The sequence below is a fragment of the Dendrobium catenatum genome, unplaced genomic scaffold (assembly GCF_001605985.2).
Source record: "Dendrobium catenatum unplaced genomic scaffold, ASM160598v2 fragScaff_scaffold_1132, whole genome shotgun sequence".
Taxonomy (NCBI): Eukaryota; Viridiplantae; Streptophyta; class Magnoliopsida; order Asparagales; family Orchidaceae; genus Dendrobium; species Dendrobium catenatum.
This window is the reverse complement of record NW_021319594.1, coordinates 26,262-40,978: the sequence shown is the minus strand read 5'-3', so window position 1 is coordinate 40,978 and position 14,717 is coordinate 26,262. Positions and strand designations below refer to the sequence as shown.

The window sequence follows — 14,717 nt, the reverse complement described above, 5'->3', positions numbered from 1 at the left end:
CATTTGGAGTTCGGACAGAATTCCAGTGTTACTTGGAGATCGGGCGGAGTTTTGGCGTCACTTGGAAGTTGGGCGGAACTCGGGCGTCCCGTGAAAGTCGGGCAGGATTCCGACGTCCCGTGGAAATCGGGCAGAATCTCAGTGTCACGTGGAAGTTAGGCAGAATTTCGACGTTTCGTGAAAATCTGGCATAATTCATGCGGTGGTCGAGGAGTATTTTCTTCCCTCCTATTATTCTTCTCTTCTCTTCTCATTATTATTGTTGCTTCGGTTCCCTCTCAAGAGAAATGAGGGGTTATTTATAGTTTTTTGAGGATGGCATGACCCGTAAATAGGAGGAGGATCAAGGGAAAATGTGGAGTGGTTCGATAGATGACCAATATTGAATCCCTTGATCGTGTACCATTCGTCAGACATTTGAAGGTCTTAATGATGTTAGAATTTGTCAATCTTGGGCTTGTTGGATTCGTCTTGTCGAGCCACTCGATTCGATTATAAGCACATCATGTTTGGTAACTCAAATTATGGTTCAAACTTTTCAACAGCGCTTTGGGTCCTTGATTTCGACTCATTTAGGCTCAGATTGAGTCAAATTTGGTGTTGTTGGGTTTGTATTTCTGAGACGCTCAATTCGACTGTAAGTTTGCTGAAATCGGAGTTCAGATGATCCCATATTTAATTTTTGAAGTTTCTGGCTTGATTTTGCCTCGAGATTTGTGCCCGATCAAGATAATTTGTTGATGATATATCAGTTGTAGAGTGAGAAAATCCAAAGAAAAGGATTGTTTCTTTAAAGGGTGGCAAAAATTGAATATCATTGAGGCTTTGGATAGAGGGAAATAAGCAAAGTAAAAAAAAAAAATTGTATAGTTTTAATAATATATTTGGTACTAAGAAAGGAGAAAAATGCATACATAAAATAACTAAGATAAGAGTTAAGAAATCTAGAAATTTAGATCAAATTAGATGTATTAACATAATCTTAAATAATGAAAAATTATTTAGAAAAAAAATATTACTTGGAGAATTTATTACTAAGTGCTTTAAATTTGTAACAGCTTTCTTATTGTGTTTTAAAGCAGCTTTCTAATACATAAATAATTTTTAGTTCAAAAATTTTTTGTACTAAAAAATTATTTTTAAAAGCAGTAAGAAAGATGTCCCAAATAAAACTTTAATTTGAATCTAGATCAAAGTAAACTTTGACTTTGCTAATTTTAAATTATTTTAATTATTAAAAATATTGATTAATATTTTGGAATCATTATAGAAACTTGATTCTTTTTTCACTTGAAATGAGGCTTGTCTGATTAGTCTTTCATTTGTTGTCAATTCAAAAGCTCTTTGGCTGTTTGATTTTGATTGTTGAGAAATTATTGAGGAATAATTGAATGTCATGGCTACAAAAATTAATTTTCATTCCACAAATGAAATTAGTGTTATTTGTGGATTCTTATCTTTTTTGCAAATTCAAAATCTCTGAAGGTCCATTTCATAAAAATAAAAAAAACAAAGATGAAAATTATAAGATTCATTGATTTAATTAATAAGTATTTTTAGTTTTAAACTTTACAAACTCATTGAAACTCTTTTAAAATGCAATAAACTTAATTTCATACAAACTAAATAAATAATTAAGTAAAATTTAAGATCTAAATAAATAATCAAATTTAAATTCATTTGATTATTTTTATTGATCTTGAGTTAAGCTTGAACATGATCCAAAATTTAAGATATAATTCAAATTTATTTGAGAATTTTTTGTATCAAATTCAAGATTTAATCAAGCATAGCTAACTATATATTTGATGCTAAAAATTTAAATATGTAGCCCAAATATTAAAAGCTGCAGTTACACAAATAATTACAAAATTCTAATGCTGTCCAAATTAGTCAGCACTTGTACTTGTCTAATCTCCATTGTTTATTGCTAACCACCCATGGTATCTCAATCATACAAGCTGAGCATCTATGTTATAAAGAAAACTAATAGGTTTAATCTCTTCTACAAAACATTCTACTTTTTTTTACAAAATTTGTTGAATGAGATTGAAATGAATACAATAGCTCTAATACAAATTTATCTATTCTTCTTCTACCTCTACTTCATATATATCCTCTTTTGTAACTTCAAAATGATATCAAAGACTCTGGCACTACGAATTTTGTCTACTCTCTAATCTTCGACCTTCCCCCATGCTTTCTCTTTATTGATATATGCCGCCTTCATGACCAAAGGTCCTACACTCCACCTTCTCCACTTTGCTTCTACCATATGTTCTCACCCTCAACTCCTATTCTAAAATCTAGAAAACCATCAACCATTGGTTACATTTTGCTAACCAATGGCACATCAACCAATTCATTAATGAACTTCATGACATTAAAATGAAGTGTTGATCCAATTAAAAAGCAATACCTCTTCGCAGTCAAAGCTACGATCGATGATATATCCACTATTGGTCCTATGTTGGACACCAAAGGCATCATCCACTATATCCTAAATGCCTTCCCACTCTCCTACCCAGCATTTAAGATAGTTGTTCACATGGATATTCAAACTACCAGCATGGAAGATCACTATTATCTTTTATATATCAAGTATAACAATCTCGCTCAAGAGGTAACTTACGAAATTCTATATATATAAAAAAAAAACTCTTATTGCCCCATGGATCTAACAATTACTAAGGGATGCAAAACAACCGACCATCCCCTTACAGCTATAATTGAGGTTGTCACACTGCTAAACACTATAAATTTGGTCAAAATCAAAACACAACTCCAAGGGAGATCATTCCTACTGCAGCCTAATCATTTGCCAAATCAATAGAAAGCTTGGACATATGGCTACAAAATATTGGCATCGAATGAATCAAGCATATCCCATCGTCAATGTGATGCCCCAGATATCAATAGTGAAAGGATTCGTCTGACATTCTGATCGAACTCCATTCCAATTGCCTTGCTCGGACCTGAAAATTTTAACCACATATAATGAGCTTACAACTACCTCTTGATTGGCTCTTAGACATTGGCGCAATGTCTTATATCACTATGATTCATAACAATTATAAAACCACAAATCTTATTATAGAAATCAATAAGTCACAATTAACAATGAACAACCTCCACCCATTTCTCACACCATTCAAGGCATACTTCCTAATCCTATTCATGGGCTTCTTCTTCCTCATAGTCCTCATGTTTTCAATCTTTCGTACAATCTATTATCTTTTCAAAAAAAAAAAAATGATAACTCTTTCTCCTTTTCTTTCAACACCTATGGTTAAACCATAAATGAATAGAAGACCAATCGAATTCTTCTCTAAGTTTCTAACCATATTAGCCTCTATCAAGTTTACCCTCATCAATTATCCTCACTATCACTGAATCCAATAGCTCCACACTTGATGTTTAGTATTGCAGACTCAGACATCTAATTGCTCAAACTCTCTCTATTATAACAAGCAAACCCAAATATATGTATTTCATCAAAACTTATCCTATGTATCTCTTGTCGCATAGCAAAGAGTCATAAACTACCCTTTATATACTATATCCAAAAATCATAGTGTAATTGCTTTAGAATTAATTCATTTTGATGTATGGGGCCATCCCCAATTGCTTCCAAAATAGGTTACAAATATTGTCTTGTAATGATAACTTCTCCTCATATTATTGGATATATCCCATGAAAATAAAATCCAAAAAATCACCTTAAAATTCATAAATATAAAAAATCAAGTAGAATGCAAGTTCAACCATCATATAAAAATATTTTGCTTAGATGATAAAGAGGAGTAAACCAATAATAAACTTAAAAACTTTCTTATTGAATAGTGCATCATTCATCAATTTCATTATCCCTACATCTCAAAGTAAAATGATGTGGTAGTATACAATCACTGACATCTATCTCCTCAAAAGCATATGCTCCTTATGCATGCTTACAACCCATCTTCCAACTTCTCTATAATTAAGCACACTACTTTTTATAGTATATTTGATCAATTTATTACCCTCAACAACTACCAATAACCTTATCCCCCGCTAACACTTTTATAACAACAATTCATAATACTCTCACCACAAAACTTTTCAATCCATATGCTATCCCTCGCCATAACCCTACTCACACAAAAATCAATTGCATTCGCCTTCCACCTTCTCTCTAAGGGATAAAAATGTTATAACCCTGATATGAACTGACATTTATCTCTCTTCATGTTCTCTTTGATGAAGAGACCATGAAGAGCAAACTCACACTAACTCCATCCTCAATTATCGGTCTCCAAGCACACTACCAAGCCAATACATATAGTTATACATATTTAATCTCAACTCCTTAACTCTAATCATGAATATCTCTCAAGAAGACCATCAACTTTTATAATCTCCTTTCATCGCTCTTGTTCTTTGATTCCTAACTCATCTTCACAAATCAACCAACATTCACAATCTCCACCATGAATTATGTTCACAAACATAAATGAACAAGCATGTTAGTGTTCAAGTTTATTCATGTATGATTTATGTAATAATCAGCTTTTAAAAGTTTTGTTTATATTTGATTAATTTAAAAATAAATGAACATAAACAAGCCATATATAAATGAGTTTCAAATCATTTATTAAGTGCACTAATTCACTTTTAATTAACCCTAAACTTTGAACACTTTAATTTATATCTATAAAGATAAAAGTTTGTTTTGTTGGGCACTAATAATTGCCTTCACATCTCATGCAAAATATCTTTCTCATTCTAAGAGATTAAAATATTTTTCAAATGCCAATGAAGTCAAACTTGCTAATTATCTATTAATTACAAGTTCATTAATGTGTGCTTTTATCACTAATAATCTTATCAACTAATACAACTCACCTTGGCCTATTGGTTGAGAGCTTAGGCTTTCAACTAAGAGGTCTTGGGTTCTGAGTCTTTGTGTATGCGTTGTGTGTGTGAGTTTGCCTTAAATGACCTAAATGTCCAAAAAAAAAAATTCTTATCAACTAACAATTATTTATAAGTAATTGTCATTTCCAATTGTTCTTAATTAGATACTTTGCCACTAATTTAATTTGCAAGCAATCTATCTGGTCAACAAATTATTTTATACTTTGATTGATTAGAGCCTAATTACACACAAATCACTTAATTATTATGGATGTAGGCTTTGTTTGGGACGGCTTTCTCATTACTTTCTTAAGCAGCTTTTTAGTATAAAAAATTTTAACCTATAATTTTTTGTAAAAAAAAAAAGTTTTAAAAAACAATAAAAAAACCGTCCCAAACAAAACCATAATCTTCTATTTATTTATGATAACTAATTCTATCTATAACTCATGCATTATGCTTACAATTAATGCAATATAAATGTCATAATCTCATTAAGTAAATAGAAAAAAAATTTATGTCATGATAGTCTAATTCAATTTTTATTAGAATGATCTTAAAATTTTGATATGAAAAATTATATATACGAGTTCAATTTCTTAAAATATTTTCAAAATAATGAAGATATTGATACTGAAATATATGACAAAATAATTAAATATTAAAATTTTATATATAATTAGCAAAAGATATCATAAAAATTTTGACACATGTCAAAATTTTAAATTTATTTTAATAAAAATTTGGTTAGAATATTCTTACTATTTTTTTTTTCAATTAAAAAATTATATGTTGCATGTTCTTCCTTACCTCAACAAATTATAATATAGAGCAAAATGTTGACATCATGATTTCATAATCATGGATGTCATTAATTTGTAAAATTGAGCAATAATTTAATATGAAATAAAAGAAATTATGTCATTCAAATGTCAAATCAAATGCTTTGTAATTGCTTCCTTAGTAATATAATTATTGCTAAGCATGCTTAATGTTCACAATAGCTCTAATTTGTTGTAATGATGATTATATAGAAAGTTTATGATTAATTATTAATTAAATGGAAGATTATCGTATCATTCTGAAATCTAGTTTTTTTAATATATATGGTTAACTAACCAAATGATTAGATATTGATTTCACAGCTAAAATAATGGCAGATGCATGCTTGAGTAGTTTGATAGTGCTGTGGAAAAAGCTTGTAATTCTCTAATAAAAGTTCATATTTGATGGAGAATTAGGATCTATTTGAAATGGCTATAGCATTTTGTAAAGTTGATTATAAAGCTCTCTTAGGAACAGTAATTTTTTTTATATGCTTATATTTATCCATGTATATGCATTGATCGATTTTATTTTTATTTATATATTTTATTTAATTAAATATAATTAAAATCATTATTAAAATGTGTATTTAAAGCATTATGGTATTGAAAAGATGGAGTGTATATGAAAATCACAATTGGTTTTTAATCTCATCAATTAATAAAAAATAAAAAATACATTTCATATGTATAAAAGGTGCTAATAAGCTTGCTATACAATGAAATTTATAACAAGATTCTTAAGCTTGCTAAATAATTTTCAGTTTTTATTTAAAACCAAAAATCTTAAGCCTAACATTAGCCAATAAATTTTTTTTAATAGGACACATAAATTAGTTTTATTAGTTTAAAAAATATAAATTAAATTTTTAGTACTAAAAATTAAAATAATGATAATATTAATATACATATATTATATATAAAGATATATTAAAATTTTAGAAAACATAAAATGAAAAATAAAAATAAAAATGATTTTAATTAGGGCTGATATGATTATTGATGATGATCATTTGAAATTTCATCTATTAAATTACAAATTTCATTCATTTCTAAAATCAATTAAGCTAGCATAGTGCTTAATTATTATAGCACTAAGAGCAAATTTCCTTAATTTTCCTTGATGATAATCAATCATTTTCTTAATTTTTAACAGCAATTAACCTATCCCTTTAAGCAATTAGAGGGTAAATTTACTCAAGTCCAAATAAAACATTTGTGTTCATAGCTTTAAATTAAGGTTTCTCTATCAAGATTAATTGGTCTCTTCTTTTTTGGGTGTTATTGCTGCATAGCCCGCTTATATTAGGTTCTTTTTGTAATCGTAGTTTAAGGATCTGCCGGCTCGTAGGACTTTTATTTTCTTATTGTATTGTAGCTCTTATGAGCACTAGAGAGCTGGTGGAGCCTTTTAAGGATATTGTAACCGTTGTTTTGAATGAACGCGTAGGCCCCATGAGAGGGTTTTAACCAAAAAAAAAAAAGTTTCGTTTGGGACAGCTTTCGTACTGCTTTATAAAGCAATTTTTTAATACAAAATTTTTTTGAAAAAGAAAATTTTGTACTAAAAAGTTATTGCTAAAGCGGTAAGAAAACTGTCCCAAATAAAATCAAACCAAGGCTTCATTTGGGACAACTTTCTTCCTGCTTCTTAAAGCGGCTTTAAAAAGAAGTAAGAAAGTCATCCCAAATGAAGCCTAAAATTGAACAATTAGCTTAGCTCCAGCTTGAAGAAACCAGTTGATTTGACATATCCATCCTTCCAACACAAAATACAAATGGAAACACAAATAAAATAATGAAAATAAAGCAAATAATTAAGCTTGCATGGACAAAAAATGAAATGACTTGAATAGAGAAAGAAACTTATTCAACATATTTAGTATGTAGAAAATTATGCAAATGTCTCTTCCAATGACTTCATCAATTCCACTAAACACCATCTTTTGTACACTTGTAATTATTACAGTTTATAACCACTTTGATGGCAACCTTTACATGAGTGGACTTATCAAGTCCTTCCATTTGAAGCATTGTAATCTTTTAATACAATAATGGAGCAAAGCTTTTCATCATCATGGATTCCCATAATGACTTTAGCTTCAATTACAAGAAATTATTTTTTTTTTTTGATAGGAACCCTAAATATAAAATAAGGAAATCCATGCATGGAAATTTATGTGTTGCCTTAAGAAAATATGATTTCCACATGATGAATGAAAAATGATTCCTAACATCATAATACAGAGAATGTTGACATGTGATGCAATTTTGTAGAAAAGTAAGGGAGCTTTATTAATGCAAGATTTCAAGTGGAATAACAATTCTTTTGAGGAATAGGAGAGAACCTTGAGGAAGCTAAAAGATATTTGAACAGTTTAATATATATATTTGATGATAAAATAAGAATAGAATTATGAAGGTAGGGGAAGAAGGCTCAATCATTCAACTTGGAAATCAAGCAAAGGAAAGGAAGAGACATCCTCTATCAAATCTTCTAAAGACCACTCTCCTACCTTCATTTTTTCATGACCTTCCTCCCACATCTCATGGCTCCCAACTAAATTGCTACCTTTAATAATATTCTTAGTATCATGATGAACATTAAGATTAATCATGTTGGAATTAATTTCATTGATATTCCTTGAATAATTTTGATATGCATAATCTAAGTTAGTTCCATTCTCTTCTTGACTTGCACTCTCTAGTGGAGGAACAAAGTAATGATCATAACCTTCTTCTACCATAAGACCTTCACCCATGGTTATTATACCATGAGCATCAGCATCATCATACATGCAATGATCATGTGCTAAGCTTGAAGATATGTTGTTGAGGAAGCAATCATTTGAAATTGTATCAGGGAATGGAACCAAGTTGTAGTTGGTGTTCATGGTAAAAGCTTGCATTGATGATGAAGATGATGATGATGAAGAATTCAAGCGCATGAACATGATGTCCTCCATGAGTAACTCCTTATTAGCATCAGATGGATCAGCTTGGTCATGAGTTGAGGAAGATAGTTTTGATGAGTTCTTTAATCTCTTTTTTATTGTAGAGTTCCAAAAATTCTTTATCTCATTATCTGTGCGACCTGGCAAACGGGCTGCAATTTGAGACCATCTGCATATATGTAATTTTAAATGTTAATTCAAATTAAATTTGAACCAATCATATAAATACAAAAAAAGTTGGTATTATAATGTGAATTAAGTGAGGCCTTTATTAAATAGTTAATAACTAATTAATCAATTTAAAAAATAATAATATCTTTTTTAGTTAAGCACTAAAGAATAAATTTGTTATAGGTGGAATTCGATCAATATATCTTGATGATAACTCTTAAGGTCTCTATTAAATAGTTGATACAAAAAGTTGACAATGCATTCTAATGCAAAAAAAAGTGATAGGCCTTTATTAAATAGTTAATACTAATTAATCCATTTAAAATTTGAATAATAACATCATTTTTACTTGAATACTGAAGAATAAATTTGTTATAGGCGGAATTCAATCTCATGTAGAAATATATTGAGAGTAAAAATGTCTTTTTTTTTTTTTTTTTTTAGTTGGTTGGTATAGCTTTCTAGTTAGCACTTTAGAAGACTCGTCACTGTCAAAAACCTAAGCAATATAATGAATATGTGTGCATAGAAATATAGGATAATTATTCTCAAAATCACCTAAATTTGTATCTTTTGAGTTCTTTATTTTTTTTTTATTTTTCAATATTCTTTCTTAACAAAATATTATTAAAAGAACATCAATATGTGTGCACTTTTAATTTTATCTCATTGTAGAGAAATACTCTATACAAAATTGCTTACATCTACCTATCATTATGAGGAGAGATTATTCTGTGCGGACGTTGAACGTGGTTCACAATCTGGAGAACAAAACCAGAATGCGCCATACACATTAGGGATACCGAGCAGGAGGTGACTTGGCACATTATGGTTGGTCTTTAAATGACGTTCGGCGTCCGCACAGAATAATTTCACCATTGTGAGAGAGTAAAAAAGTTCAAATATAACAAAATCTTAAAATGACAAACTATTTTGAAACTAAAAAAATGTCTTCCATTGACCCTAAACTAATTTTTTAGAACAACCAATAACCCATTCAACGTGAGTATTATCCTTCAAGACCTTCAACACTCACATTTTATAAAGAGAGAGAGAGAGAGATATACCTATTGCCAAGAATGGAATGCAAGTGAATGATGAGCTCCTCCTCCTCGATTGAAAAGGCACCGCGCTTGAGATCGGGGCGGAGATAGTTTATCCATCGAAGGCGGCAACTCTTTCCGCATCTTTGAAGGCCGGCATTTCTCGCGACGTCGGTCCAACAACCCTGACCATTGGTCATCATATAGGTCATGAGCTTGTCATCCTCCTCAGGAGACCATAACCCCTTCCTTAGCTTATTATGAACTGTCACTCCGTTCTTTGAAGAAGGAGTAGTACTATTTGCTGTGTCTGGCCTTCTCATCATATCATATGGTGATGATCGATCTAAGTATATTTCTTCCTCTTTCTAGTTATTGCATGTGGGATGGCTCAAGAACTTGCAAGTACATATAAAGAAAGGAAGCCATGGTGGAGTTTTTAGTGAAAAAGAGAAGGGTGGCTGGCTTGATTCATGGGGTATGGATAATGATGGTGATGGTGATGGCTTGGGGTTTGCTTAGAATATGGAGAAGAAAGAGAGAGAGAGAAGAGAGAGAGAGGATAGAAGAGAGAGAAAGGTGGGTATGTTTGTTGTTGTGTCTAGAAAACGGTATTGAGAGGACGATAGATGCATGAGTTTTCTAGAGAGAGAAAGCGGTGGGGCCCGAAATATAGGTTGGTCTTCTTGTCTTTGACTCCAGTTCTTGTCCTTTTCGATGTTTTTTCTTCACTCTCAAGGGAGTGGCCTGTGAAGAGAGAGAGAGAGAGGGGAAAGGGGGAAATGTGAGATGAAGGAAAAACTAGAAATGGCTTTTTTCACATTTTACTCAATTCAATATTTTTTGAATAATAATATTATTAAATAATATATCATGAAAATAACGACATAATTAGCTTAATATTATTAAATTATATGTATAATAAGTTGTTTTTATTTGTAAATTATTTTTATAAAGATGTATATTACAATAATAATAATATTTTATCGCACTACTTGAGGCTCGTTTAAAAATTGAAAGCTAACGTAAAATTTGTGGAATAATCATAACATAAAAAAGAATGAGATGTAATATTTATAATATAATAAAAAATCTAGTTACAAATAATATTTATATTTAAAAGATAAAATATAATATCTTAAAATAGAAAGAATTCTCTTATAACACCCAAAAAAATTATATCTCAAGTTTAGTTTGTGATGCTTTGATGGGTTTTTTTTTTTCTCAATTAATTATAGAGGGAAGGTAGAGGAGAGTAAACAGACAAAGACATTGTGAAATAATAAAGAAAAGTTAACGGAAAGAGATTGTTTTATATGCAAGTTAAGCTATTTGCTTACATCTTACATAAGCTTCTTCTCCCTCTCATCCACTTAAAGAATTTGTATTAAAAAGATCTATAATGTGTTTTAATCAGATGAATCCAACAAGATGATCAAGAGCGTCTAAGGTTTTATTTGGGACAATTTTCTAGGTGCTTTATAAAGCAACTTTCTAGTTTAAAATTTCCAAATTCAAAAAAAAAAAAAAACTAAAAAGCTGCTGTAATAATCCGTATTTTGACCGAGGTAAATAATTTTATATTTGATGTCAATATAACTCTAAACCGCTAATCATTTTCGCTATAGCATTGCTATTATAGCATTTAGTTGCAACTATATTTTTGCACTCAGAACATGATAGATATATGATGATTGTGTAGATCTTGATGATTGTATATGATTTTTAGAATTGAATAGATAATATTAGATAATTATGGTTGTTATTTATTAAAAGATTAAAAGAATAATTCTTATAAATTCGATTCTGAGAAATCACAACCAGGGGCGGATCCAGCTTCTTTTTTCAGGGTGGGCAAAAAAAAAATTTTGTGGGGGATGGGCAAAGATGCTTAGGATTGATTAAATGAGGGAAAATTTTTTTTTTGAGAGGGGACAAAATACCCAAAATACCCAAAATATTCCAAAATATCCCTCTAAAATTAAAAAAAAAAATTAGGTGGGCATTTGCCCCCCCTCAACTCAATGGGGATCCGCCCATGATCACAACTGATTCATAAAGCATTAAGAAAGTTGTAGGTCGTCACTGACAACCATTGTTGCCCAACATCAACGCCCCCAACATCACATCTTTTGCCGGCGGTTTTCAAACCGCTCATAATTAACAAGTGCTGCGAAAGACCCCGTTTTTTGGTAGTGACACCCAATATTTGTTGTTTAATGCTAACGCCTTCCATTGATCACCGCCGACACCCTAGCTTGCTAGTGCCATCAATCTAAAATTAGTTGATGACTACTGTTTAACATCAACCTTTCTCTTCACTCGTCTTCCCTCTTATAAAGAGAATGACCAAATATACCACTAGCTGTTGTCTGATATCTAATGTTCCTAATCAACTTAATCTTTTATTCCTATCTCATTATCAAATAGAATGTATCTAGTTGTTAAATACACACACACAAAAAACAATATTTCACAATATCCATGCATATCACGTGGATTTGATGGAAAGCAATTCTCTCCCTTAAATTAATATAAGTATTTTAATTTCACACTTCAGAAAATTAAAATAAAATCATAATTTAAAATAAAAAATTTATGCCCAACCAGCCAACCATTGGAGCTAGCCTGGCCTCAGATTAGAACAAAGATAGCTGCTTATTGATAAGTTAGTACAAATGCTCGATACAGCTTAGTTTGATATGTTGGTTGGGAGCTTAATTTAGCTGTCAATCAGTAGGTCTTAGGTTCAAAGGTTCCGTATGTGTTGTGCGTGTGAATTTACCTTTAATTAACTTAAAAGTCTCTAAGAAAAAAAGTATAAACGCCCACATAAAATCGTAAAAAAGTTACGCATAGAGATAAAATCGTAATATTTTATGCTTCTTTTTTTTCATAAATAATTAAAATTTTTATTCTGCATAAAAATATGTTCTTTTTTTTAAGAATTTGTAATTCGAATAGATTGCGATTCATGAGTCTATCTTTGTCATCAACAATCAATGAGTAGCTAATTATTACAACTCGACCCTATCAACATCTTATTTATCGAGTGTCAACATGTACCACAGTCATCATCACGCCATCAATCGATCCTCGACCTCTTTGGTTGCTCGAAATTCAAAGATATATTTGAAATTTAATGAAACTCATCAAGTCGATTTAATTTCAAACCAGCTGATGAGTCGAGCCAGGTTTAAGCCAACCGTGATCGACTAATTGGTCTCATTATAAGATTTGTACACATTACCAATAATCATATTGTACTAATCACATAAACTCTATATTTAAAAACAATTATCTTCCATTATGAAGATGCATGCATGCTAATCAAAAATGACATGCAATATGAAGGTCATAAAAAAATGTACTATCAGACTTTCCAGGAACTGAGGGAGGCATGCAGAACAGTACTGGAGAATCCATGATTGAATAAGCCATTGCTTAGATTTATTCTAACTTCTGTGTCTTTGAATTTACTCAAGCAGCATTCTATGAACTGGGAAATAGCTAGATAGTGACGGTTGCTTCAAAATCAAAGCATTTAAAACTATGATTGCTTCAACATCAAAGAATTTTTTTTTTAAGGGAAAAAATTAACGGTATTGATGATAACTTCAAATGCAGCTTTGAATTTGCTGCAAAAGTATATAGGCATATTTTTTGTTGTCATTTTTTTTTTTAAATTATCATTTTATATTTATTTAGATTTTGATATTATTATAGATTATTGAGGGGAGAATAATCATTTATAAAATTCATCCATCATTCTCTATTCATATAAATTTTGATATTATAAAACTAATTAAAAAAAATCAAAATAATCTATAAAGTCTCTTTAATGTGAAATTATTATGTACGAATACGGACACCGTTCATAGGTGAATCAGAACGCACCAGGTCACCCCTTTGTTGTGTATTACGGTTGCGTACCCACTGTGTACCGGGTGATGTAGTGCGTTCTGATTCGCCTCCGAACGGTCTCATGTCCACATAGATTAATTTCTATTCTTTAACACCAGTAAAACTAAGAGCATGCATGATTTTAAAAGCTTTTAAAATCATTTTAGATCATCAATTACATGCATTAATATTTTCTCAAGAGATGATTAATTCCAATTAAGAAGTCTTCCTCCATATATATATATAGCTCATAGCCATTTTATTTATCATTATTTTCTTGGTTTCTGAAATTTCTTCTCACTGCAGATTTCGCTTTGACTGTGCGCTTATAATTGCAAACTTTATATGAAAGCTTTGCACGTGGAAAATGATAAGGAAAATAGGCCAGAAGTATAGCTCATTAGTGAAAGTGACGATATGATCACCAGCAAAGAAAGAAGAAGAGTTGGTGAAGAAAATTAGTTGCGTTGTAAGAAAAGTCTGCTCTGATCATTAATACTGAATTTATTCATGAAAAAAATGAATTCTGAATGTTAAACAGCCTTCATTTTCATAGTTTTCGTTTGAGACACACTACTAATAAATTAGACTTTCACGGTACTTTTTAAGACCTACTGCAGCGATTTAAACACATATTAATTTATTTGCAGCGATTTAGGAACTCATTGGCGTGCGAAAAGCTCAAAATCTGGAGTGATTAAATAAATGAAGAAGGATAGGATGAAAATGAAGACGTGCAAAGGACCAGTAAACATGTTGAAACATGGACTGCGGCGTCGGCCTCTCCATCTCGCGAAAAGTTATTTTGTGCAAATGTCGAACGCTGTTCGGAGCCCAATGAAAATGCGGCAAGTCACCCCAAGCTCGGTATCGTGGCTCGGTAATACTAGGTATCAGATGACGTGGATGCACCTGATTCACCTCTG

At 30.9% G+C, this 14,717-nt stretch overlaps 1 protein-coding gene across 1 annotated transcript; it reads right to left on the bottom strand.

Moving 5' to 3' along the window:
• Window positions 1-8,130: 8,130 nt before the first annotated feature.
• Window positions 8,131-10,211, bottom strand: LOC110111024 (transcription factor MYB46-like). The gene is made up of 2 exons (XM_020842712.2): window positions 9,913-10,211; window positions 8,131-8,843 (listed from the first exon to the last, which is right to left on the bottom strand). Exons 1-2 carry the CDS (start codon window positions 10,209-10,211, stop codon window positions 8,162-8,164), a joined length of 981 nt encoding a protein of 326 aa, XP_020698371.2. The 3' UTR covers window positions 8,131-8,161.
• Between the last annotated feature and the right edge of the window lie 4,506 nt (window positions 10,212-14,717).

What these genes read in the sequence shown, in the direction of transcription:
- LOC110111024 (XM_020842712.2), bottom strand. Translation starts at nt 10,211, where the DNA reads ATGAGAAGGCCAGACACAGCAAATAGTACTACTCCTTCTTCAAAGAAC. An exon ending in CATTCCATTCTTGGCAATAG is followed by an intron (nt 8,844 to 9,912) that starts GTATATCTCTCT and finishes ACATATATGCAG; the next exon opens with ATGGTCTCAAATTGCAGCCC.